The following is a 26,661-nucleotide window of genomic DNA, read 5'->3' on the forward strand; positions in this document are numbered from 1 at the left end:
CATCTCTCCCAAAGCTAACTTTCTCCCTGATCTGTTCAGCCTGATGTTGTAGTTTGAGTTCTTCATGACTCAGATTGCCTTGGCCAATCCCTTTCCCTGAATGCACACACAAGTCGATTTATTAACCTAACAACCTGACTACGATTTTTCACTGTAATTATCTTTGGAAGATGTTGACACAGCACGATACACGACCTGATCTTTGAGCTTTGGCAGTAAGATAAAGGATTGACTGAAGCAATCCAATTTGAAACAGTTCTGATTAAAGGTTCTCCCTGCAATCTTTCCTTCTCTTTCAGATGTTAAATAACCTGTTTAACTTTTCTAGGCTTATCATTTGCCATCCAGTTTTGTCATTTGATTTGCAATGAAGCTGTTAATCTTTATTTTGCTGGTAGCTGCAGTGGTCTGTGTGCCAATCCAACACAGTCAGAAACGCCAGAAAGCGAATAAACTTCTGTTGATATCTTTCGATGGGTTTCGTTGGGATTACGATCAGGATGTGGAGACACCACATTTGGACTATCTAGTCTCAAAGGGAGTGAAGGCAAAATATATTAACCCACCCTTTGTAACCATGACATCGCCTTCACATTTCACAACTATCACAGGTAAGGCATCAAAGCAAATCTTCAAACTGTGTCAGTTGTTTACTTTGTGATTTACTTAATGTGCATGAATGAATATGGATGCATGATGTGGTGGATGGTGGTGGAAGCAGATATAATAGGGGCATTTGAGGGACTTCTGGATAAGCACATGAATGTGCAAGGAATGGAGGGATATGGACCAAGGGCAGGCAGAAGAAATTAGTTTCATTTGGCGTCATAGAGGTATGCAGCACGGAAACAGACCCTTCGGTCCAACTTGACCATGCCGACCAGAAATCCCAACCCAATCTAGTCCCATTTGCCAGCACTTGGCCTGTATCCCTCTAAACCCTTCCTATTCATATACCCATCCTGTCACAACATCGTGGGCCGAAGGACCCGTTCCTGTGCTGGACTGCTCTATGTTCTTTTTGTTGAAAAATAAGGTACGTTTTCAGCAAGTTGTTAGGAAGTAACAGGGAGGGATTTGTAAAGGTTAGGGCAGATAGCAATGGTCAGCAACCAACAGTCATTGAATCCTGAAGTTACAAACACCTTGTGGGCAAAGTTAAATGTGTCACTGGCCATGAGGATCATGTCTTCCACACTCTCAGCCAGTGTATCCCAGATCCAGCTATTTGCTGTGTAAAAGTGCATTTCCTCCTGTTGCCATTCCATGTCCTCTTTTTCTTTTTCTGAGCCTTATTCAATGTTTTTCCTCACCTAGTTGGTACAGACCTCTTCAAATGCCTTTATCAAATCTCCCCTTCCCTGAGGAAAGCAATCCCAACCTCTCCCAATGTTTATACGTAATTGGTGTTCCCCCATCTCTGGGATAATTTGCATGACTGTTTTCTGCAAGCTCTCTATTGACTTCACATCTTTCCTAAGGAGCTGAACACAATAGTCTCTGTGAGGTTGGAGCAGTGTTTGGTCCAGGTTGAATGAAAATGGCCTCCTTCTGTACTCTATGCCTTGTTAATAACAGGCTAATGTATACTCGATTAACTGCTCTTGCTCTGCCCAGTCACCATCATTACTTATTCTCCCACACTCTCTTTAGAACTATACTCTTATTGTCTCATTATGTTCAACTAAAATAAATCAACTCACCCTTCTCTGCATTAAATTTAATCTGTCATTGTCTGCTTATCCACCACTATGTTTATATCTTTCTAAAATCCGACAGTTCATAATGTTTCCCAGTTAGCGTTTCATCATCCAATTTTAAAAATGTGTCTTGTACAACCAAGGGCTAGGTCATTATCCAATATCAGGAAGAGAGAATATCCCAACATTAACCCCTGGGAACTCCACTACAAACCTGCCTCCAGCTCAAATCACATCCCTTAACCCATACACTCTGTTTCCTGTCACACAGTCAATTTCAATATCCATGCGAATGTCATTTTTATTCCATTAGCTTCATAGAATTCCTACAGTGTGGAATCAGGCCGGTTGGCCCATCATGTCCACACCAACTCTCTAAAGAGCATCCCACCCAGACCCATCCCCTGCTGTGTCCCTATAACTCTGCATTTCCCATGGCTAACCCACCTAGCCTGCACGTTTCTGGACACCATGGGGTAATTTAGCATGGCCAATCCATCTAACCTGCACATCTTTGGAATGTGCAGGAATCCGGAGGAAACAAGCAGATACCGGGAGAATGTGCAAACTCCAGTCGCCCAAGGGTAAAATTGAACCCAGGTCCCTGGCGCTGTGAGGCAGCAGTGGTAACCACTGAACCATCATGCCACCCGTAAAAGGGCATCCATTTTAAAGTATCTCTCAAATTCTCAAAGCTACTTGGATTCTGTGTACGATTCTCTAGATCGGGGCTTGAATATACCACTTTTAGATGTGAGAATGCTAATTAAAGATGATATCTACCACTTCAGTCACCTGCAAATAGCACAAACAGCATTTCTAACCATAGCTATATATTTACTCACATGTTTATAAATTTCTTCTGGAAGTCCATGTATATTATGCCAACAGCATGATCCTCATAACTCCTCTATATTACCTCATCAAAACCCCCAGCAAATTAGTGAAATCCAGTTTTGCTCAATAAATCCAAGTTGGCATTCTTTAATTAACCTGCATTTGCCCAAGTGGTTACTAAACTTGTCATGAATTATTGTTTCTGGAAACTTCTTTAGCACTGAGCTTATATTGTCAGGCCTGTAGCTGCTGGGCTCATTGAGACATAGAGATGTACAGCATGGAAACAGACCCTTCGGTCCAACTTGTCCATACTGACCAGATATCCTAAATTAATCTCTGGGCAACTGTTTTAGAACATTTATCATTCTCAAATACATTCAAAAAATTTGGTGTTGAAGCATAAAATTCTGCCCTGTTACTTTTTCATTCCACTGAGTTATTGATTTGGTAGCTTTGTTTTTCATAGAAACACGACAGTGCAGAATTAGGCCAGTCGGCCCATCAGGTCCATACCAACCCTCCCGCCCAAACCAACTCCCTGAATTTCCTATGGCTAACCCACCTAGCCTGCTTATCTTTAGGCTGTGAGAGGAAATCAGAGCACACACAGGAAACCCACACAGAGACAGGAAGAAAGTGCAAGCTATCCACACAGATAGTCACCTGAGGGTGGAATCGAACCCAGGTCCCTGGTGCTGTGAGGTAGCAGTACTAACCACTGAACCAATGTGCTGCCCAAGATGGGCCAGAAGAAGAGGAGGAAGACCAAGGGAAGTGTTCCCTAACACCTCACTAGAGAACAGGATACACAATTTTAATGTGACAAACACATTCCATATAAACAGGCGATGTGTCCTATGTTATCAGTGAGCCATCCTCAATTATCCCTGTTGTATACTTCCTTTATTTAATCAACTCATACATCATTTCTAAACTGCTGCTTCTCAAACTCAAATAACGATCAGAAAATTGCTACCAATTGTTGACTGCCTCTATTTGGTAACTGTGATCACAAACCAGCAAAAGCAACAACTCTGTCATTTTCCAAGACCATCTCCATGTCTGGGTTCAAGCTGTAGCAACCACCTTGTCCCTGAGGAACTCCCAATAATACACCCAAGAAGCATAATTGACCCAAAGACCCACAAGTGCAAATCTCCATCCATACCAAATCTGCTGGAAAGTTGGTGAAATGACAGGAACACCGTATTATGCAGTCAAACACAATGGACACTTTGTGACCATAATTAACCATTTAAAGCTCATTTTTTATTTTCTTTTTACTTGAAGTATCATCTACCTGTCAATTCACATGCCATTGACGTTCGTTCTGATTCACACTAAAGTTCAAGTTGCAAGAACTGAAATCCTGTCTGCAATTTCTTCACTTGGGCCCATTTGGTGTCACCTGGGATTGTAAGGAGGTTTTACGTAAGAAGGAAATATTTACAATCTCAGTGCTATATTGAATTGGCAGTGAGAGTAACAAAAATATAATCCTATTCAGTGAATTAACTCAACGTGTCAGACTGGCAAAGTGGGGCACGTGGTGTCTGATTTCCTTCTGAGTGGAAGGAAATGTGTGGAAAAGGGGGAGTTTTGAACTCATTTTGAACAGTTCTAATGGGATACTGGTCCCAGTGAGACATTTATGTTAGTATTTAAAGGAATATAATAGTAGAAATTTATATTAATATCTAGTCTCAGTAACTTTTAAAGTTTAAGTTTTTTCTAATAAGAACTGTGTAACTCCCTTTGAACCATTCTATACATAATTGTTTTAGTTAACTCAAAAATAATGACCGGCCTAGCATTTAATGAGCATTATGTCTTATCTATGAAAAGGGGACCTGCTCTCATTGGCTCACAGAAGGTAGAGAGCTTGAAGATATTGGCCAGCGATGGTACATGGTCCAAGTCAGAATGGCAGGGTCTCAGAGATAGTCGTGTTCCTATGCACTTGCTGACCTTGCACATTTTGGTCACGAGGGACACAATTTGAGAGGCTGCTGAACTTGTCCTGGCCAATTGTTGCTTTGAGTTCTGAAGTTAAAAAAATCACACAACACCAGGTTGTAGTCCAACAGGTTTATTTGGAAGCACTAGCTGTCGGAGCACTGCTCCTTCATCAGCTGATTTTGGAGAGTAAGATTGTAAGACACATAATTTATAGCAAAAGATTCCATTGCGATGTAACTGGAATTAAAAATTGAAACAGACCCAAATTGTTTGTTAAGTCTCACATCTTTTAGAATTACCATGTTGGTATTAGTTCTTTCATATGTAAAGCTAGTGCTTCCAATTTAAACCTGTTGGACTATAATTTGGTGTTGTGTGATTTTTAACTCTGTACACCCCAGTCCAACACCAAATCTTGAGTTCTGAAGGTGATACTTGCTACCACTAAATGTGTTGATGGTGCAGAAAGAATAACTACAAGTCATTTTAGTTACTCTGCAAAGAAAATAAACAAGAACTAATGTTACAATTTATGTGGAGTTATCTAGCTGATAACCCTTGATCTCCAAGTAGTAAATTGAGGCTGAAGGGCATAATTTATCAGCTTATCTTGCAAGAGTAATCCGTCAGCATTTACTTTTCACATGAACCAAGAGACAATGTAAGATCTAAACTTTCCATTGGAGGAAGTGTCACAGAATATCTGATTCGACTTGTTACCCCGCTACAGTTGTTATTTTGCTTAGTCTAATCTCTCTAGTTTCCAAAGGATAAAAGCAAATTACTGCGGATGCTGGAAACTGAAACCAAAAGAGAAAATGCTCAGCAGGTCTGGCAACATCTGTAAGGAGAGAAAAGAGCTGACATTTCGAGTCTAACTGACCCTTTGTCAAAGCTGGTCAAATCTGGGGGGGAGGGGGGGTAGTTCCATCAGTGTGACTTTAGGCTACCACTCCCCAGCCTCATGAAAATCTGGCCCATCTATGTAGATATGCTGGACAAAAGAAAAGCCTCTTTTAAGTCACATGACACAGCAAGAATGAGCATAGAGAAGATTTCTAGAAGTGGTGACATCCTGAAAGTGGAATGTCTCGATGACATTGTGAGAACTTTCCTTAACGAGATCAAGGTATCAATAGGCTGCTACTGAAATAGGGGTGTCATGGTAACTCAGTGGTTAGCACTGTTGTCTCACAGCGCCAGGGACTCGGGTTCGATTCCAGCCTCGGGCAACTGACTGTGTGGAGGTTTCATATTCTCCCCATGTCTGCGCTGGTTTCCTCCCACAATCCAAAGGTGTCCAGGTTAGGTGAATTGGCCATGCTAAATTGCCCATAGAGTTGAAGGATGTGTATTAGTCAGTGGAAATGCAGAGTAACAGGGTAAGGGAATGGGTCTGGGTGGGATATTCTTCAGAGGGTCGGTGTGGACCTTTTGGGCCAAATGGCCTGCTTCCACACTGTAGGGATTCTGTAATATGTTGATGTCACATGATAATGTGACCCAAAAGAAACTACTGTCAGTGCTGGAAGTGCATCGCCTGCAGCACTAGGCGCTGTACAGATGAATGAGAATCATAGACCAGTCTCCAACATCTCCATTTGACTACAACCTGAACAGAGGTAAGCAGTGATTTAGAAAGAAGTATTTGCTGCTACATTGGTAAACCATCCTATTCTTGGTCTCTCCTCCAATACAGAGCCAAACCATAAATAGGTAGTGGCACAATTCTAAACGGTGAGCAAAAGTTGCTGTGATTACAGCAATTTAGACTGAGTGTTTATGCAACGACAGAGTGTGTTCTGGATAAGCTGCATAATACAGCAAATGCTTCATCTAATGTCCCTGTGGCAAGGCTTGAACTCGGCAATGTAGTCTTTTTGTTGAAGAGGTGGAAAACTTCAGATCAATAACAATCTCAGCTTTATCAGCAACTACTCAGCAACTAAATGAAATCAGAGCTGCACAGAGATTTGATCAATGGTTAGATCAGAGAGTAATGGGTTCAAAGAATGGGCAACAAGCCACACAATGTGTTGATTTTGCTAATGTTGATCTTGCCTAGTGTACGCCCTGTGCAATGTAACCTGTATGCCTCTGTCGAAGTCTTTTTGACCTGTACATCCTTGCTTACTATGACCTGCCTGCACTGCTCGTAAACAAAGCTTTTCGCTGTACCTCGGAACACACGACAATAAATAAACCAAATCAAATCAAATCAATATACTGCAGCAACAACGCAAAGGACATTTGAGGATCACAAAATCCGCAGGTGGCGTGGAATATTGTTTTGTTTGTTAGCTTTCTAATGACCATTGGAAGAGATGATATAAAGCAACATTATTTGTGCTATTCATCATCAAGCAATGGAATAACTATTAACAACAAACTCTTTTCCATTGAGGCAATGAGCGTGGGGTGGACCTCTTTGAACACAGCGACAAAATCTTTGTGATAGTTTAGGGACTGCCGCTCCAAGGTGAATAGAGGCCAAGTAATGGAACGGTGACACATATGAAACAGTGAAGGAGACATTCATATCATAGAATCTCAGTCCTTGGAATGTCAGATACTGGGACAGTTTGGCAATGGGTACTCACTCCCAGTGTGGATTTGTCAGTTCCATCAACTCCTCACCAAACCATCAGACCAACGGTAAAGCAGAAAGAGGAGTACAGATAAAGGAAAGCAAGGCCAAAGAAAAATGGTACACAGGCAGGAGGCTGGAAGAACACAGCAGGCCAGGCAGCATCAGGACGTGGAGAAGTCATCATTTTGGGTGTAACCCTTCTTCAGGACTGGAAGTGGATTTTGGGGGGAGCTGCAGACAAAGGGGGGTGGCGGGGCCAGGGTGGTGAGGTGGGGATAGGTGAACACAGGTAGAGGGTACGATCTGGTTGGTCGTGGGAGGAATAAATCTGGTTGGTGGCAGGGAGCAGTGGAAGGGAAGGGGAGGAGGCTAGGAAGGGAGTTGGGGGATGGGGAGGGTGGTTATTTGAAATTGGTGAACTCAATGTTGAGTTAGTTGGGCTGTAGGCTGCCCAGGTGGAAGATGAGGTGTTGTTCCTCCAATTTGTGCTGTGGTTCATTTGGCAATAGTGGCGGCCGACGATGGTCATGTCGGAATGGGAATGGGAAGGGGAATTAAAATGGGCAGTGACTGGGAGGTCAGGTCGGCCCCTAAGAACCTAGCTGAGATACTCACTGGAACATTCTCTAAGTTTATATTCGGTCTCCCCGATTTAGAGATGGCCACATCAGGAGCACTGGATGCAATATACTGAGTTGGAAGAGAGGTAGGTGAACCTCTGTCTCACCTGGAAGGATTGTTTCGATCCTAATTGGAGGTGAGGGGTGTGGTGTACTGGTAGGTTTTGCATCTTTTCCAGTTGCAGGGGAAAGTACCTGGGGGTTTGGTGGTGGTGGGATTTCAGACGGGAGAGTGGAATGAACCAAGGACTGTTGAAGGGAACAGTCCTTGCAGAAAGCAGAGGGGGGTGGGGAGGGGAAGATGTTCTTAGTGGTAGGGTCTAGTTAGAGTTGACGGAAGTGTTTAAGGATGATGCGGAGACTGATGGTAGGTGAGGACCAGGGGTCTTTCTTGCATTGGGGCGAGTTTAGAGCAGTGGAATGGGGAATGGAGGTGGTGTGGAGGGCTATCTGGATGACAGAGGGATGAAAAGCACTTTGTTCAAAGTAGGTGGCTATCTGGGATGCTCGTGAGTGAAATGTCTCCTCGTCTGAGCAGATGCGGTGGAGGCGGAGGAATTGGGAGAATGGGGTGGAGTTCTTGGCAGGATACTGGGTGGGAGGAGTTGTAGTCCAGGTAGTTGTGGGAGTCTGTAGGTTTGTAGTAAACATCTGTCTGGAGACAGTCACCGGAGATGAAAATGGTGAGGTCAAGAAAGGGCAGGGAGGTGTCCGCGATGGACCAAGTGAATTTGAGGGCAGGGTGGAAGCTGTGGGTGAAGTTGATGAACAGCTTGGGTGCAGGATGCTGCACCGATGCAGTTATCGTTGTAATGGCGGAAGAGCTGGGGCACAGTGACTGTCTAGGCACCTCTTTGGCTATATTGAACAATCCGTCTTCAGTACCCACTCCCTTTCTGACATGACCATCCTTAGCCTCCTCCATTGCCTAAATGAACCACAGCGCACATTGGAGGAACTACATCTCATCTTGCACCTATGGCCCAGAAAACTCAACACTGAGTCCTCCAATTTCTCATAACCTATCTTCCCATCCCTTCACTCCCGTCCCAGCCCCTCCCCTCCCTTCCCTTCCTCCCATTGACCAACTAGGTCATACCCTCTACCTGTGTTCACCTATCCCCACCTCACTACCATGCCCCCCCTCCACACCCCCCCCTTTATCAGCAGCTCCCCTTACACCCCCCCGCCCCAGTCCTGTAGAAGGGTTACACCTGAAACGTTGACTTCTCCACCCCCTGATTCTGCCTGCTTGCTGTGTTCTTCCAGCTTCCTGCCTGTCTACTTAGGATTCCAGCATCCGCAGTTTTCTCATCTCCCTCCAAGGAAGAATGATAGCACTCAATGTGCACTTGTTCGACTCCACTTCGAAATAGTTTAGTTCCGTGTGGACTCCTAGAAATCCAAGAACTCAACTCCCTGCTCTCCCAGACACATGCATTCTGCGCATACAAGCTTGTGACTTACAAATAGCGAGGGGGATGGGGGAAGTGGATGAGTTCTGTCTGCAACACACCCTTGCAAAGCTGGAGTGGAGGGTATGCAGTTAGTGTTTGGGAGGCGTAGCTCATACCTAATTTCATAGAGTCATAGAGATATACAGCACCAGAACAGACCCTTTAGTCCACCTTGTCCATTCCGACTAGATATCCTAACCTAATCCAGTCCCATTTGCCAGCACTTGGCCCATAAGCCTCTAAACCCTTCCTGTTCATATAGCCATCCAGATGCCTTTTAAATGCTATAATTGTACCAGCCTCCACCACTTCCTCTGGCAGTTAATTCAGTACACACAGGTTGACACTTCAATGCAGAATGGCTTTGATAAGGATGTTACCTTTTAAATAAGAGGTAAGACTGAAAGGGCAAGACTGCATCCTTACAGTGTCCTGGCCAATGTTCTTCACTTGACAGAACTTCAAAAATAGATTGTTAGTCATCCATTTCAGTTACTGTTATGGTGACTTACCATTTACAAATAGTCTGCCACATTTTCCAGCATTACAGTTGTGACTACAGCTCAAAAGCAATTATGAAGTTCTTTCGGACATATTGAGCATTTGAGATGTGCTACAAAAGAACATACTTTTTGTTCTTTTTAATGGAAATATTTAGAACGAAAAGTTTGTCTTGATAGCATCATTAGCAAGGAGGGAACATAAAAATGAGGGAGTAAGGTGCTGGAGAAATGTTGGCTTCAGCACCTGACCTGAGCAGGAGAGCAAAGATACAGCCACATGATTTCTGTTATCTCCTAGTGGCCATGTATAGGGTGTATTGTTAACAGTGTGATGCCTAGCCTTAGGCTTATCGAAGCATGTAGCTGGGTTAGGAAATTCCCTGACTTGCCAGGTCCAACTTGGTATAACATACCTTAAAAATCAAGATTTTCATTCCAGAAGGAGAGGGCCAGTGCAGGATAGAGTTGGCCTTGCTGACACCTCAGTTAGAATATAAGCAGCCAAGGGCGTGGGGGAGTGCAAAGATGGGCTAGCTAGAATGGTTGGCTCAGGTCTCTGGGCCTTTACCTCAGTGTTTCAGAAGTTGTTATGCGTTCCAGATCTCACCGCTTATACCCCTTCATCCTCACCCAGCCTTCATGGTCTCTCATACCATCTCTAAAGCCATCCATTTTACATCCACAGGAGCAGACCTTAGGATCTAGGTGATAGCCTGTGTATTTCTGTTTTTCTTCACATCTATGTCTTTCAATCAAAGCAGTTCAACAGAGGGTTTTTTTAAAACTCCCACTGACAGCTGAAGCTTGTTTTGTATTGGGTTTACAGAGCAGGGTCTTTAAAAACCTTCAGAAAGGGCGTAGTCTGCTGAGGTACATCTTTTCCTTGCTTTATAAGTTTGAACCTAGCTATGAATTTTCCCAGCTGAAAATGTGTTGCCGGAAAAGCGCAGCAGGTCAGGCAGCATCCAAGGAGCAGGAGAATCGACGTTTCGGGCATGAGCCCTTCTTTAGGAATGCGTTTTCCCAGCAGTCTCCTTGGTCTTCAGCCCCATCTCATACCAGAGCAATGAAGGAAGTTGTGGCATATGTCATCGAAAACACATCACCAGCCAGAGGGATTTAAAATGCCCATTTGTTTGTTCATCTGTTGTTGACTTGTAGTAACAGAAAGCTGATCCACCCTTTCAATCTGACTGGAGATCTTGCAGTTTATGTCTATATTGGTTCATCACAGATTTTTTAGGTTCACTTTCACACATTTACTTGGATGTGATTAATATATGGTTCTCCAGAGTGCTGGACTGCTGATTGAAGCTGGAATTTGAAACTATGTTTGTTTTGAAAATATCAATTGAATGTCCCTGGGTTCCCGTACATACGGTTTCATTTACAATAATTAAAATTGCAATGCGTACACCCCTCTGCAAAGATCCTTTTCGATGGCTATTAATTAAGACTCCACTAGGTGGAGCATTGCATATGCAGTGTCAGGGGAAGGTGATGGTGCAGAGATCATGACGCTTGACTCGCAATCCAGAACTCCAGGTTCATGTGCTGGGGTTTCAGATTCAAATCCCACCATGGCAGATGGTGAAATTTTAATCCCATAAAAATGTAGAATAGAGAGCTAGCAAAATAGCGACCATGTTGAAGATATGATGTTTGATATGCTTTCCTTTATTGGTTTGAGTAGAGAAGTTGGGAGGTCATATTATGGCTGTACAGGATATTGGTTAGGCCACCTTTGGAACATTGTGTGCAATTATGGTCTCCCTCCTATAGGAAGGATGTTGTGAAACTTGAAAAGGTTCAGCAAAGATTTACAAGGATGTTGCCAGGGGTTGGAGGGTTTGAGCTATAGGGAGAGGCTGAATAGGCTGGGGCTGTTTTCTCTGGAGTGTTGGAGGCTGAGGTTTGACCCTATATAGAGGTTATAAAATCATGAGGGGCATGAATAGGATAAATATAAAAAGTCTTTTTCCTGGGGTGGGGGAGTCCAGAACTAGAGGGCATAGGTTTAGGGTGAGAGGGGAAAGATATAAAAGAGACCTGAGGGACCTTTTCACACAGAGGGAGATGCGTGTATGGAATGAGCTGCCAGAGGAAGTGGTGGAGACTGGTACAATTACAACATTTAAAAGGCATCTGGATGGGTATATGAATAGGGAGGGTTTAGCGGGATATGGGCCAAGTGTTGGCAAATGCAACTAGATTAATTTAGGATGTCTGGTCGGCATGGATGAGTTGCATTGAAGGACTTGTTTCTGTACTGTATAACTGTATGACTCTGTTATCACTGTTGATTATTGTAATCTCTAATTTGAGAAGGATGGCTGCTATCCTGATGTGATCTGGCCTACATGTGATTATGGGCCACATCCCAATATGATTGACGCTAGCTACCTGATGGGCAATAAATACTGGCCAGGCCAATACATGGCTGATTATCACTTACTGCCCTTTCCTGACTGATGGTAGTGCTCCTCCATATTGAACACCATTTGGATCCAGCATTGAGGGTGTTCAATAAACTCTGGGCTGTTGACTTAAATGTCCATCAGTGGTTTGGTAGCAACACTACTGACAAAGCAAATCGAGTCCTAAAGGACATAGCTAACAGACTAGGTGGTGAGGGAGCCAACAAGTATGGAGACAAAGTAGCATTCTTACCTTCCATTGTGTCACGCTGTCGCTGTGCTATATGGGATAGACTTCAAATAGATCCATTCAAATAGAGCATTCATGAGGCACTATGGGCCATTAGCAGCAGCAGACTCACATTCCCAATACAATTTGCAACCTCATGGTGCAGCATTCTAATATTTCCATCTATGCCAGGGGATGAACCCAGGTTCAATGGAGACTGCAGGAAGGCATGCCAGGAGCAGCACCACGCATACCTGAACATGGAGTATCAATGTGGGCGGTGCTAAAAAAACAGGACCAGGTTGCTTATCCAGTGAAATTACCTCAGACAGACAGAGTGTGTGTTTAAAAGGCATGTTTAAACATGCAGAACTGAAAATGTGTTGCTGGAAAAGCGCAGCAGGTCAAGCAGCATCCAAGGAGCAGGAGAATCGACGTTTCGGGCATAAGCCCTTCTTCAGGTATGAGGAAAGTGTGTCCAGCAGGCTAAGGTAAAAGGTAGGGAGGAGGAACTTGGGGGAGGGGCGTTGGAAATGCGATAGGTGGAAGGAGGTCAAGGTGAGGGTGATAGGCCGGAGTGGGGGTGGGGGCGGAGAGGTCAGGAAGAAAATTGCAGGTTACGAAGGTGGTGCTGAGTTCGAGGGATTTGACTGAGACAAGGTAGGGGGAGGGGAAATGAGGAAACTGGAGAAATCTGAGTTCATCCCTTGTGGTTGGAGGGTTCCTAGGCGGAAGATGAGGCGTACTTCCTCCAACCGTCGTGTTGCTATGGTCTGGCGATGGGGAGTCCTAAACATGCACTCCATTTGTTTAATTTGCAATGAAAAGGGAGAGCAGCAGTGGCTGGAAAAATCACTTCTTAATGGTGTGACACTATGAGAGTAACTGTGCATCCACAGATGGATGATGACAACCATAATGAATGGCAGAATCCATCTCTTACATTGAGAACACACACTCCGATTAAGTAAAAGTAAATTTGAAAATATCTGGTGTTAAAAATTTGTATTAAGAAGCCAAAATATTTCAACATACAAAAGTGGCATTGTTAATACATATGCTTTTTAATAAGCTGCCTTAAAATGGTGTAATTACCTTTATGAATAACTTACAACATGTGTTGTTTTAGACTTTTGAAAATCTGATCAACCTGTACTCATAACTCTCCAGTCACTCAGCTCCTTTACGGTGAACTCTGTGAATCTTTGCTAGTCTCCGTCAAAGGTGGGGAACATGGTGACTGACTCTCTGACTCCTTGCTGCAGATTTTTCCTGTCAGTCTCTTGCTCTGTTTTCCCTCAGGTTCCATGTTCTTATTTTTTAATCAGACATAAGGTGGAAGGCTGACAAAAAAGGATGACACTCACAAATTTAAACACAATGTGTGCAAATATTGACTGACGTTGAAATGGTACTTGAGTGCTTCATGGCCTGATTATATAGTATTTAACTGGTTGAACTTGCTGGTCTTTATAAGTTTGAAGCTACGTTCTTCCTTTTCCATAGGACGATGGATTGAAGATCATGGAGTAGTCCACAATATGTATTTCAACACCACCACCCTATTAAAACTACCACACAAACTCACGTTACAAAAAACACAGTGGTGGGATAATGGAGTACTCCCACTTTGGATCACAGCTCAAAACCAGGTTAGTTTAGAAGCCCAGCTTCTTCTACCTGCTTTGTTTTACTCTTTGGAAAGGTTAGACTCCAAAGCGGTCGCATGTATGACATCACAAATCACAGAATAAATACGTCACAGATAAACATCATTCAGCTCACCGCTGTCTATTCCATCCACAAGCATGACTCTGACCATTATCAAAGCACAGAGACAGGACTTTGGCCCAAAACTGTCCTTGCCGACCAACATGTCTATCCACGTTAACCCCATTTCCCTGCATGTGGCCCATATCCTTCTAAACCTTTCCTATCCATGCATTTGTCCAAAAATGTCTTTAAAATGTTGTTATTAAGTTTTGCTGTCGACTGCCATTTTGAAACACTGTGGCCTCCCTATACTTGATGCCATTGTTACAATAGAATTCAACAGACACTCAAAGAACACATTTCATTCATTGATGAGGCCTTTTGTGGCCTTGCATAATGGATATTTAACTCAGTGATATCCATTTGTAACCATTGCTCTGGGAAGCAGGTGGTGGGAACCATTCTGGTGTTGCCATTTTACGTCTCACCTAAAGCCATCTTTGGGTTCTCATTCCCTTTAGCTGTGCCCCATCATGTCCACCTTCCCACCCTTCAAATACCTTCTTTTCTCTGTTCTTCTCTCCTCTGCTCACTTTCCCTGTCTTTGCAATTTCTTAAAAACCTGACCCTTCATCAGAACTGGCAAGAGAGCTGAGCTTTTCTATTGTGTGGAATCTTCTCAGCCACAGCTCCCCCTCAACACGCGAGATACTTTTGGAGCTGGGGCAGGGGGAAGGGCAGATGGTTGCCATTGGAAAAACTTCCTCCAAACGCTGTCCCACCTTGGATGGGATGTTCCAGGGTTGGGCTGGTGCAGAGATCATGAGTCTACTGTCAATTATGGTCCCACTTGATTCCCTTCTCCACATGTATGAGCGTTTCCTGGCATTGGACTGACAGCCCAACAAATACTTGGAGCTGACAGGTCAAAAGTAGTAAAAACATTCTCTCAGTGTCCCCCGTGAATGTGCTACAAGGGTGGTCTGTGGAAGGTGGTCACTCTCCATACTGATGGCCCAAATGGTCTTTTATTTTTAAATCCTCCACCCTCCCATTGGTCTTTCCACCTCAGCCTTCGGACTGCTGGCCATACAGTGATGTGGGTGGCTAAGGTTGGGACTCCTGTGAGACTCTACCATCGTTCCGAGTGGTCATCTTTTAATTGGCCACTTTGTCACCAAGGAGGGAGCCATTAGACATAGACAGGGTCAGGAACGAAGATGATCCCCACTTGGGGTCCCAGTGCCCACAGGAGATGCTGCGAGACAATCTGAGTACGTCCAGCATTTTCAGTTTGTGTTTCAGATTTCCAGCGTTGACTGATGTTTGCAGACTCTAAATTTAAACTGTGAGAAAACGTAATTCCTGTGCTAATGATTATCTCGCTGCCACATAACGAGCCTAAACTAATGAAGGTGTTTCTGGGAATGTATAAGAGTTTGAGAATTCAAAAGGATCTCCAGAATACTGAATGTTTTCCAGTGTCTACTGTATTTGGCTTTTATTAAGAGGGAACCGGAACTCAACAGATGCCCTCGATCCTTCTAAACTTCGCATTTAGTTCACATTCGTTCAGTATTCTGGAGATCCTTTTGAATTCTCAAACTCTTACACGTTCCCAGAAACACCTTCATTGGTTCACCTTCGTTATGTGGCAGTGGGATAATCATTTGCACAGGAATTACGTTTTCTCACAGTTTAGAGTCTGCAAACATCATTGACAGATTTAAACTATCACTCTCTCCACTAAGTGGGAGAGTTCTGTCAGATCTCCACTTAAACATCGATTGTAATATTTGGGATCTGTACCATTTGGATATTATTTAATCTGATGTACTTTTTTTTACCTATTTATGGAATCACTACAATGTGGAAAGAGGCCATTCGGCCCATTGAGTTCACACTGGCCCATCAAAGGCCATCCCAACTAATCCCTGTGACCCTGTATTCGCCATGGCTCACCCACCTAGCCTACACATCCCTGGATACAATGGGGCAATTTATCATAGAATCCTTACTGTGTGGAAACAGGCTATTTAGCAACCACACCGACTCTCCAAAGAGCATCCCACCTGGAGCCAACCCACTACCCTGTAACTCCACATTTTCCATGGCTAATCCACTTGACCCGCATGTCCCTAGACAATTTAGCATGGCCAATCCACCTAATCTGTACATCTTTCGACTGTGGGAGGAAACCCACGCAGAAATGGGGAGAATGTACACACTCCACACAGACGGTCACCTGGCACTGTGGGGCAGCAGTGCTAACCACTGAGCAACCATGCTATCCTATTTAGCGGTACCCCAATTGCTAAGTCCATTTTCCCAATGAACCACTGCGAAGGGAATGGAATTGAAGTTGCTCAGGGGTGGATGGGAATGTGGAATTTGAAACACAAGCAGGTCGGCCATGAACCTGTTGAAAATGGCAGAGCAGACTCAAAGGGCTGAATGGCCTACATTTGGTCCAAATTCATAGGTGGGTGATTCAAAAATCAATTTGAATGTCAAGAATACTTTCACAAATGGGAATTCTTCTTCCAGGGCAGAAAGGTAGCTTCATTCCATTATCCTGGAGGAAATGTGACCTATGGTGGGCAAGCAATATATCGATCCCTAGGGGAGTCACTTACTCACCCAGATGCTAATGAGACAGAGTGGAGGCTGAACATCGACATTGTCTTGGAATGGTTTGCAAAAGAAGATTTTGATTTCGTAACACTTTACTACGGAGAACCTGATAACGTTGGGCACAGAAGGGGACCAGAAACAGAGGAGAGACGAGCTATTATTCGTCAGATTGATAGAACCATCGGCTACCTAATAGACAGCATTGAGAGGTATAACCTGAAGGATAAGCTGAATGTTATAATAACTTCAGACCATGGGATGACAACAATAAAGAAAGCCCCTGACGTGAATGAAATTAGACTGTCAAAATTTATCAGTTTCAAAAATATTAAGCTTGAGTTATTGGACTATGGTGGTTTTGGGATGATTCTACCAAAGGAAGGGAAAACCGAAGAAATCTACCAAGGACTAAAGAATGCCCACCCTCATCTAAAAGTCTATAAGAAGGAGGAATTTCCTGAAAGATTTCACTATAGTAAAAATGATCGCGTTTTGCCAATCCTTGTTTATGGAGATCTTGGCTACAATGTGAATGGGGTAAGAAACAAACATATCAATTTTCATTTTAATTCAATAACAGTTATGGAAAGAGTAATGGGACTACAATTAAGGCTTGTGAATCTTTATTTTCCATGTAACTGTTGAAGAATTATAGAATCATACAGCATGGAGACAGACCCTTTTGTTTAACCAGTCCACACCAAACACAATCCCAATTTAAACTAGTCCCACCTGCCTGCTCCTGGCCCATATCCCTCCAAACCTTTCCTATTCATGTACTTATCTAAGCGTCTTTTAAATGTTATAACTGTGCCCACGTCTACTATTTCCATACTCACTCCACATGTGAAGCACCCTCCATATAAAAACATTTGCCCCCATGCCTTTTGAAAATCTCTCTCCTCTCTTCTTAAAATAAATGCCCCCTAGGCTTGAAATCCCCCACCCTAGGGAAAAGACACCTGCCATTTACCCTATCTATGCCCTCCATGATTTTATAAACTTCTATAATATCAACTCTCAGTTTCCTACTCTCCAGTGAAGTAAGTCCAAACGATCTCATAGAGTCATACAGCATGGAACAGGCCCTTCGGTCCAATTCATCCATGCTGGTCAGGTTTCCCAAATTGAACTAGTCCCAATTGCCTGCATTTGACCCATATCCTTCTAAATCTTTCCTATCCATATACCTGTCCAAATGTCTTTGAAATATTATAATTAGGTCTTTTAAATATTGTAGTTACATAAAATTGTGATCTCTGTACGTTCTCACTCCATCTTCAATTTATGCCATTTTTCTCACTCCATTAGCAATCATATTTTCAGACAGGAATGCAATAACAAAATAGTAAAACAATAATCATTTCTTTCTTCCTAGTTCAGCACCCCCTTGATATCAATTATTTTCTTACACAGCTAAGGCACCCATTTCACACAGTATTTCCAGTTTGAGAGAAGATAGAATCCTGACCTAGGGCACTTTGAAAAGGGAATGTTCTGCACAAATCCAGGCCATGTACTCAAATTTAGTTTAGCTCCCTCTGGAAGATCAGTCTCATGTGGGGAATTTATCAGCAGAGAAGTGCAGATTCTAATTTATTTCATATAAATACAGTCATCATTGTACAACACTGTAATTCAGAATGACAATATTTAGTTCATCAGGGTCCAGTTCTTTCTAAGACAATCTGGTTCCATTTCCTACTCTATTCTCATTAGAAGATCTGGCAGTTTCATTGAATAGAATCATAGAATCCCTACAGTGTGGAAACAGGCCCTACGACCCAACAAGTCCACACCAACCCTCCAAAGAGTAACCTACTCAAACCCATTCCCCTACCCTATTATTCTATATTTGCCCCAGACCAATGCACCTAACCTACACATCCCTGAACACTAAGGACAATTTAGCATGGCCAATTCACCTAACCTGCACATCTTTGGATTTGTTATGGACCAGCCCTCAAAATATATTAAGAAGGTAACTTAGACCTTAATTTTTTTGTTATTTGAAAGGTAACTGTGAGGTGCTGCATCCCAGTTACAATTTGATTGGTCAAACTACTCGATGTTATTCAAACACAGTAGTTAAAATACAACAAAATAATGATAACTTGAAATAACTTAACTTTATTCGAAAACTTAACAGAATGATAGATTATTTTACTACTGAACAGTAACTTTTCCAATTTAGTGACATTCCGTAAACACACCCTTGGCAAAAGGCAAACTCAGAAAACACATTGTTTCATGTGCCGTTCTCTAATCCCAGAGGAAAGAAGATCAAAAGACAATTCTGAGAGGAACAGAGACAGTGTAGCAGCCAGAAGAGATTTACCACCTTCCAACCCTGCCTAGACCCCAGCAACAACAACTGAAAGCTAACTAAAAATCCTGGATCTGAGAGATCTTAACCACACCCACTCAGGCTGCTACTATTGTTTATATTTTTTTAAAAACCCAAGGCTTTACAAGTTGTTTATCTTCTCATAGACTGCTCTCTCTCTCTAAAAGAAACCAGGACAACACACACCTCTTAAAGCCACATTGTCACACCCGTATCCCTGCATGCGTAATTTCCTCAACATGCTGATCGAGTTCTTTTAAATTAGTTGACTATTTCTGCTTCAACCAGACTAGCATAAGGCGTAATGACACTGGACTAACAGTCCAGAGACCAAGCTAATCCTCTAGGAATGTAAGTTCAAACTCCACTACATCTAGTAGAAATTAAACTCCAATGGTAAATTTGGATCAATAAGCAGTAAATCTGGGATACGTAGCTAGTTCCACTAACTCGGAGTTGGTAATTCAATCCAGCAAACCTACTTCACCATTTAATACAATCATGGCTAATCTCATCTCAGCCTCCACTCCACTTTTCAGCCCCTCTCTGTTTAACCCATTACCAATTAAAAATCCATCTATTTCCTCCTTACATTTCCCCAGTGTTTAAGCATCCACCACACTCCAGGATAATGAATTCTACAGATTCATGACTCTGGGGAGAAGTAATTCCTCCACACATCTGTTTTAAATCTGTTCCATTCCTTATCCTAAAACTTTGACTTCTCATTCTAGATTGTTCCACAAGGAGAAACATCCACTTCACATCTACTTTGTCAACTCCCTTTAGCATCTTATATACCTCAATTAGATTTCATCTCATTCTTCTAAACTCCAGTGAGTATTGGCCTAAAATGCTCAATCTCTCCTCATTAAGATAAGTTTTCATCTCTGGAGTTCATCAAGTGAACCCAATAGTGACAATGGCAACTATTATCAATTCTTATAAAAACCCATCTAGTTCACTAATCCTTTGAGGGACAATCTCGTACCTTATCTGGTCTCACTGACATGTGACTTCAGATCACACAATGTGTTTAACTCTTAACTACTTTCCCAAAATGGCTACTCAGCTCAAAGGCAAGTAGAGAGGTGCAACAAATGTTGACTTTACCAGCAATGCCCACAACCCATGATAGAATTTTTTAAAACTACTTTAACCACACATCCAAAGCTTTTAATTTATTGTTGAGTAGAGTTTTACATCTTTATTTCTAATTCTAGTGTAAACATTTTCGACCACCCAACTCCAAAATCCAGATTTGCATAAATGCATTTGTTTGAGGTTGTTAACTGATTTGTACATAGGTAAGGATTGATTGCTATTAATCTCACTACTACTTTTACAGAAAACTCTTTTTTGAAAAGATACCAAGTTTAGTGAAGACATTATTCATTTGGTTAATTTGCAAAACACACACAACAAACATGCGCACACATACACATACACACTCGCATTCATACACACTCACTCACACAGATAGACCACTCACACAGACACACACATAGACACACTCACCCATAAAGACACACATATCCACACAGACACACACATACACACCCTTAATTTCTGCAATAGTAGCAGAGATCCTCACTGTTTGCTCTGAGGGCCAATGAAACAAAACAAAACTGCAGATGCTGGAATCCAAAGTAGACAGGTAGGAGGCTGGAAGAATGCAGCAAGCCAGGCAGCATCAGGAGGTACAGAAGTCAAGGTCCTGAGGAAGGGTTACACCCGCAACGTCGACTTCTGCACCTCCTGATGCTGCCTGGCTTGTAGTGTTCTTCCAGCCTCCTGCCTGTCCATTGAGGGCCAATGAGACATTCATTAATTGACCACTTATAATTGCAGAGAATCATACTTCATATCAATAGAGGAGATCATGGATTTGACAACAAGGAAATGGACATGAAGATGTTTTTCCGAGCTTTTGGCCCTGATTTTAAAAGCGCTTATCTATCGGAGCCTTTTGACAGTGTCCATATATATCCTTTAATGTGCAACTTATTAGGAGTCAAGCCTGAACCTAACAATGGATCATTGGCGATTACTGAAGGAATGTTGTTCAATTCATTTGAAAATTCAGGTACTGACTAAGTCTTTCTGAATACATCTATACATCTTTGGCATTTATGTGCAATTTGTAATAATAATCCTTTCAACTAGGTGCAGACTAATACATTTTAAATACTTTTCACAACATTGACATTTACAGGAATTAGTAAAATCACCCATTCAATTGCTAACAGTGTTATACACTGTTTAATTATTTATTATATGCATGGAAGGGAAGTGATTCATCTGCCAGCATTTAGGCACTCCATCTGACAGCCTTATAAAATGGGTATCGCATAAAATGGAGCTTCTGAAGTCAGTGTTTAAGGCTCAACGACATTCAGCTGCTTCATCAACTACCTTCTCTCCAAATTAGATCAGGAATAGGGATGTGCATGAAAGATTGCATGGTGCTCAGTTCCATTTGCAACTCCTCAAATCCTGAAGTGAGGCAAAATGTGGACAACATAAATGATGAGTTACTTTCATGATATTGAAATGCAAGGGGGCAATGACTATCTCCAACAAGAAAGAATCAATCAGTGTTCCCTTGATGTTCCATCACTGAATCCCCTAAAATCAGCATCCTTGGATGACCAGCCACCTACATTGAGACGGTGAGGAGTACTAGAGGAAAGCGAGATGGGCAAAGAGAGAGTAGAAGAAGATAATGGCAGTTAATGATCGGTAGGCAATGTCTTAGTGCTATTATCACTGGACTGTTAATCCAGAGAATCAGGTAATGTTCTAGGGATCTGGTTGGAATCTCGCCATGCCAGATGATGGAATTTGAATTCAATAAATGAATTAAGAATCTAATGATGACCGTGAATCGATTGTCAGAAAAAACCATCTAATGTCCTTTCAGGAAGGCAACTGTCATCCTTACCTGGTCTCATCTGCATGTAACTCCAGGCTCATAGCAATATGATTGACTCTTAGCTGCCCTCTGGACCCTTTACTGGATGGGCAATAAATGCTGGCACAGCCTGCAGTATCCTCATCCTGCGAAGGAATGACAAAAAGAAACAGAAAAGGGCTTGCAATAATTGTTTACCAGCTTGCAGATGTTAAGTGAGTTGGAAAGGGTTGTACTTATTGGGAGCAAAAATGGTAAATTTTCAGAGGGACGGGATACACTAGAATACTTCGTATCAGTGATTCTGTAGGAGAGGAATGTGAGGAAGAATATCTTTACACAGTGAGTGTTAAAGATACACAGTGAGTGTTAAAGACCTGGAACTGTCAGCCTATGAGGAGGTGAAATGGAAAGGATCAAAGATTATAAAGCTGATTGGATAGATATTTGAGAGAAATAAAGTTTCAGGACTATGGGATTAGGGCAGTATAAATTAAAGGAGCACAGACTGAGTCAAGGACTGAGTGGTTCAGACTAACTGGAGAATTTGAAACAGGTATCTCAGGTAAAGTTTTCTCAAGCTATAATTAGATTAACAGTCAGATTCTGAATTAGGATATTAAAACTGCAACCTGCTTAAGAAAACGTGTTTAACAGAAATTATCTGGTAGTGGCAGTAATCTTTCAAATACTGGGTCCACGACTTTTCGTCATATATATATAAATGATTTGGATGTGAACATAGCTGGTATAGTAAGAAAGTTTGCAGATGACACCAAAATTGGAGGTGTAATGGACAGTGAAGAAGATTACCTCAGATGATAATGGGATCTTGATCAGATTGGCCAGTGGGCTGAGAAGTCGCAGATGGAGTTGCTGCATTTTGGGAAAGCAAATCATGGCAGAACTTATACACTTAATGGTAAGGTCTCAGGGAGTGTTGCTGAACAAAGAGACCTTGGAATGCAGGTTCATAGTTCCTTGAAAGTAGAGTCGCGGGTAGATAGGATAGTGAGGACGGTGTTTGGTATGCTTTCCTTTATGGTCAGAGCATTGAGTACAGGAGTTGGGAAATCATGTTGTGGCTGTACAGGACGTTGGTTAGGCCACTGTTGGAATATTATGTGCAGTTCTGGTTTCCTTCCTATCTGAAGGATATTGGGGAAACTCGAAAGAGTTCAGTAAAGGTTTTCAAGGATTTTGTCAGGATTGGAGAATTTTACTTAGAAGGAGAGGCTGAATAGGCTGGGGCTGTTTTCCCTGGAGCGTCGGAGGCTGAGGGATGACCTCCTAGAGGTTTATAAAATTATGAGGGGCATGGATAGGATAAATAGGCAAAGTCTTTTCCCTGGGGTCGGGAGTCCAGAACTAGCGGGCATAGGTTTAGGGTGAGAGGGGAAAGATATAAAAGAGACCCAAGAAACAACCTTTTCACATTGAGGGTGGTGCGTGTATGGAATGAGCTGCCAGAGGAAGTGGTGGAGACTGGTACAACTGGAACATTTAAAAGACATCTGGATGGGTATATGAATAGGAAAGGTTTGAAGGGATATGGGCCAACTGTTTTAAATGGGGCTAGAAATGGGGCTAGATTAGGTTGGAATATATGGTTGGTATGGGCAATTTGAACCGAAGGGTCTGTTTCCGTGCTGTACATCTCTATAACTCTATAATTAATGGTTCTTGGCTAAATGGTTGCTCATTAATCTAGCAGGGGACGGACTTAGCAGTTTCAATTCATAGTGGGTCACCTATCCTTTATAAAAGCTAACAGGTTTCCACTGGTGAGAATGTGAGAGTGAGCCAAAGCCAGAGTGCTTTAAGGTATGACTGCTAACTTGGATATTTGGTGCAATGATCGAAGGAGATGCTAATATTTGTACTCTATTTTAGCCTCCAGTAGCTGCTGAGTATCCAAAGGCATTAGTTAGATTGAACAAGCAGGTGATTATTTTGTGAGTTTTCAAATTTTATTCCTTTAGCCAGCATCAGTATTTTGTACTGGTACAGTGTACAATGTAAGTATTACATTCACTTTACTTCTACAAAATATAGTTTGTTCTAATTACATTAAATCTATAGCTTAGCTAGTTAAATTACTGAATAGAACAAAACATTCTGAACTTAAAATGTAATTTGTTAAATAAAATGCAATAAAGATGTCAGGATGGTGATGTGTTGGAGCTGTAACATGTGGATATTGACTTCATTGAAACATTGAAGTTGCATTCCTGAAAGTTTTGACTTTAAGTGAAACCAGTTTAAGGGACTCATGGATTCCCATATCAATTAGAGTTAGTTTTCTTTGGATATTTATTGCTTGAGAAAGGGATAATCCAGGAAACTATAGATCAGTGAGTCTTACATTGGTGATTGGGAAGCTATTGGAGAGAATTCTAAGGGATAAGATTTACTCGCATCTCTCTCTCTGTATTGACTTGGGAGAATGCAGTCAGTAGCAGGGGAGAGGCTGGGCAGACTCCTGCAAGCTGGTCCTTCCCATGCCACAGAGAAGAAAGCGATGCAGCATCCAATGGGTTATGAGCTTACTAGTGGGTTGCTTCATGTTGGGCCAACTTTCACATGGGTGACAAGCTATTAACCGGCAAACGCACCAGCAGTGACAATAAGCAAGTACAGGGCAAAGTTCAGCCAGCAGTTGAGACCATGAGAAGATGTTTTACTGGAGTTTTTGTTTCTGTTGTAGCACTAACAGGGCTGTGACGGTAGCCATTTTATTGTGTGGTCCTCCTCTATTCTCACTGTTACAGCACCAAGAGGAGGTGATGAGCTAGATTTTACTCTGATCCTGCTTCCTGGATGAAAATCCTTACACCCTCCCACCCCTCCACCACCAGCATTGCCCAGATTAGAGGTGGGAATGAGATAACAGAGAATTTCCTGACTCTTGTTTCATGGTACAAGTATGAAAAGACCATTTAATATCCATTTCAATTTACCATAAACAATCTGTATGGAAATCTGCTTGTACAGTGCCTATGTCAGAGACAGCATTATTGAACAGATTTTGCCTTGAATGCATTGTTATGTGGACTTGTGTATACTTTATCACAGTTTTAGTTTGCTATCACAGGTGAATCCATCAATGATATCCAAAAGATTCGCAGGTTCAATTCATATTATTTTCTTTTAGACCTTGAAGTTGTGTCCTTTAGATCGGATCGACTTTCTGGAATCATCGGGTTAGGTGCTGTCGCCACATTCCTCTTCTTAGTCGCTATCATACATGTGACCTACTACGCTGTTCTTAGAAGCAAAAGGTAAGGACACGTTCAAACAATGAATTGTTGTATGGTCCCTTTCTACTCAAATAAAACTGTGGCAAAGTTGAAAATGTGTACTCTGTAGATTTATATCATCAGACTTTAAATCAGTGAACTATTGTCGGCTCAAAATGTTCTCATAAAGTAACAGCTATGAATGAGATTCTTGTGGTGTACTTTCTATCTCTTAACCAGAAAATCTGGGTTCAATTCCTACCTCCTCTGGAAAGGTATCATAGTATGCCTGAACAGGTTAATTTAAAATATAAATTTTTGAAAATAATTATAGAGAATTCCTACAATGTGGAAACAGGTCCTTCGGCCCAACAAGTCCACACCAACCCTCCGGAGAATAACCCACCCAGACCCATTCCCCTATCCTACATTTATCACGGACCAATGCACCTAATCTACACATCCCTGAACACTATGGGCAATTTAACATGGCCCATTCACCTAACCTGCACACCTTTGGATTGTGGGAGAGAACCAGAGCACCCAGAGGAAACCCATGCAGACACAGGGAGAACATGCGAACTCCACACAGACAGTCGCCTGAGGCTGGAATTGAACCTGGGTCCCTGGTGATGTGAGGCAGCAGTGCTAACCACTGAGCTACCCTAATTATAAATAAAAAACAAATTCAGGCTCAAAGGGGCATGCCAACAGAGTGAACAATTTAAAATGAGAATTCAGAGTGGGTACTGATTTATTTTATGGGACTAAAATTGTCCATCAGATTTTTAACTTATCAACCAATTGCCTTGCAGCTTCTAAACTATCAGTCAATTGTAAATAAGTCATTCAATGTTAATTAGATATTGGCCCAAAAGTTCCTTTCTCCAGATAGTCGAAGATCTGGTGGACCCTGAGAGTGAGCTTCAGGACTCTCAGAATAGGATAGAGTGATAGAGCTGTACAGCACAGGAAACAGACCATTTGGTCCAACCTATCCATGCCAACCAGATATCCTGAATTAATCTAGTCCCATTTACCTGCATTTGGCCCACATCCCTCTAAACCCTTCCTATTCATGTACCCATCTAGATGGCCTTTTAAATGGTGTAATTGTACCAGCCTCCATCACTTCCTCAGGAAGCTCATTCCATACATGCACCATCCTCTGCATGAAAAAGTTGCCCCTTTGGTTCCTTTTAAGTCTTTCTCCTCTCATCTTAAATCTATGCCCTCTAGTTTTGGACTCCCTTACCCTGGGGGAAAGACCTTGTCTATTTCCCCTATCCTTGCTCCTCATGATTTTATAAACCTCTATAAGGTCACCCTTTAGCCTCTGACACTCCAGGAAAACAGTTCCAGTCTATTCAGCCTCTCCTTGTTGCTCAAACCCTCCAACCCTGGCAACAATCCTTGTAAATCTTTTCTGAACCCTTTCAAGTTTCACAACATCCTTCCTATAGAAGGGAGACAAGAATTGCACACAATATTCCAAAAGT

The 26,661-nt window shown here is 42.3% G+C and overlaps 1 protein-coding gene across 1 annotated transcript in view; it reads left to right on the plus strand.

Annotated features, from left to right (window-relative positions):
- Positions 1 to 243: 243 nt before the first annotated feature.
- The window catches only part of LOC122560381 (ectonucleotide pyrophosphatase/phosphodiesterase family member 7), a 32,343-nt gene continuing 5,925 nt past the window's right edge, over positions 244 to 26,661 (plus strand). Inside the window, exons 1-5 of the mRNA XM_043711017.2 lie at positions 244 to 611; positions 13,822 to 13,967; positions 16,576 to 17,199; positions 20,861 to 21,095; positions 25,078 to 25,204. Coding sequence (XP_043566952.2) covers positions 368 to 611; positions 13,822 to 13,967; positions 16,576 to 17,199; positions 20,861 to 21,095; positions 25,078 to 25,204 — 1,376 coding nt within the window. The 5' untranslated portion in view covers positions 244 to 367. The remainder of the gene's footprint in view (positions 612 to 13,821; positions 13,968 to 16,575; positions 17,200 to 20,860; positions 21,096 to 25,077; positions 25,205 to 26,661) is intronic.

Source organism: Chiloscyllium plagiosum, unplaced genomic scaffold (assembly GCF_037043375.1).
Source record: "Chiloscyllium plagiosum isolate Xiang-an unplaced genomic scaffold, Cpla_swu_hap1 HiC_scaffold_20, whole genome shotgun sequence".
Classification (NCBI taxonomy): domain Eukaryota; kingdom Metazoa; phylum Chordata; class Chondrichthyes; order Orectolobiformes; family Hemiscylliidae; genus Chiloscyllium; species Chiloscyllium plagiosum.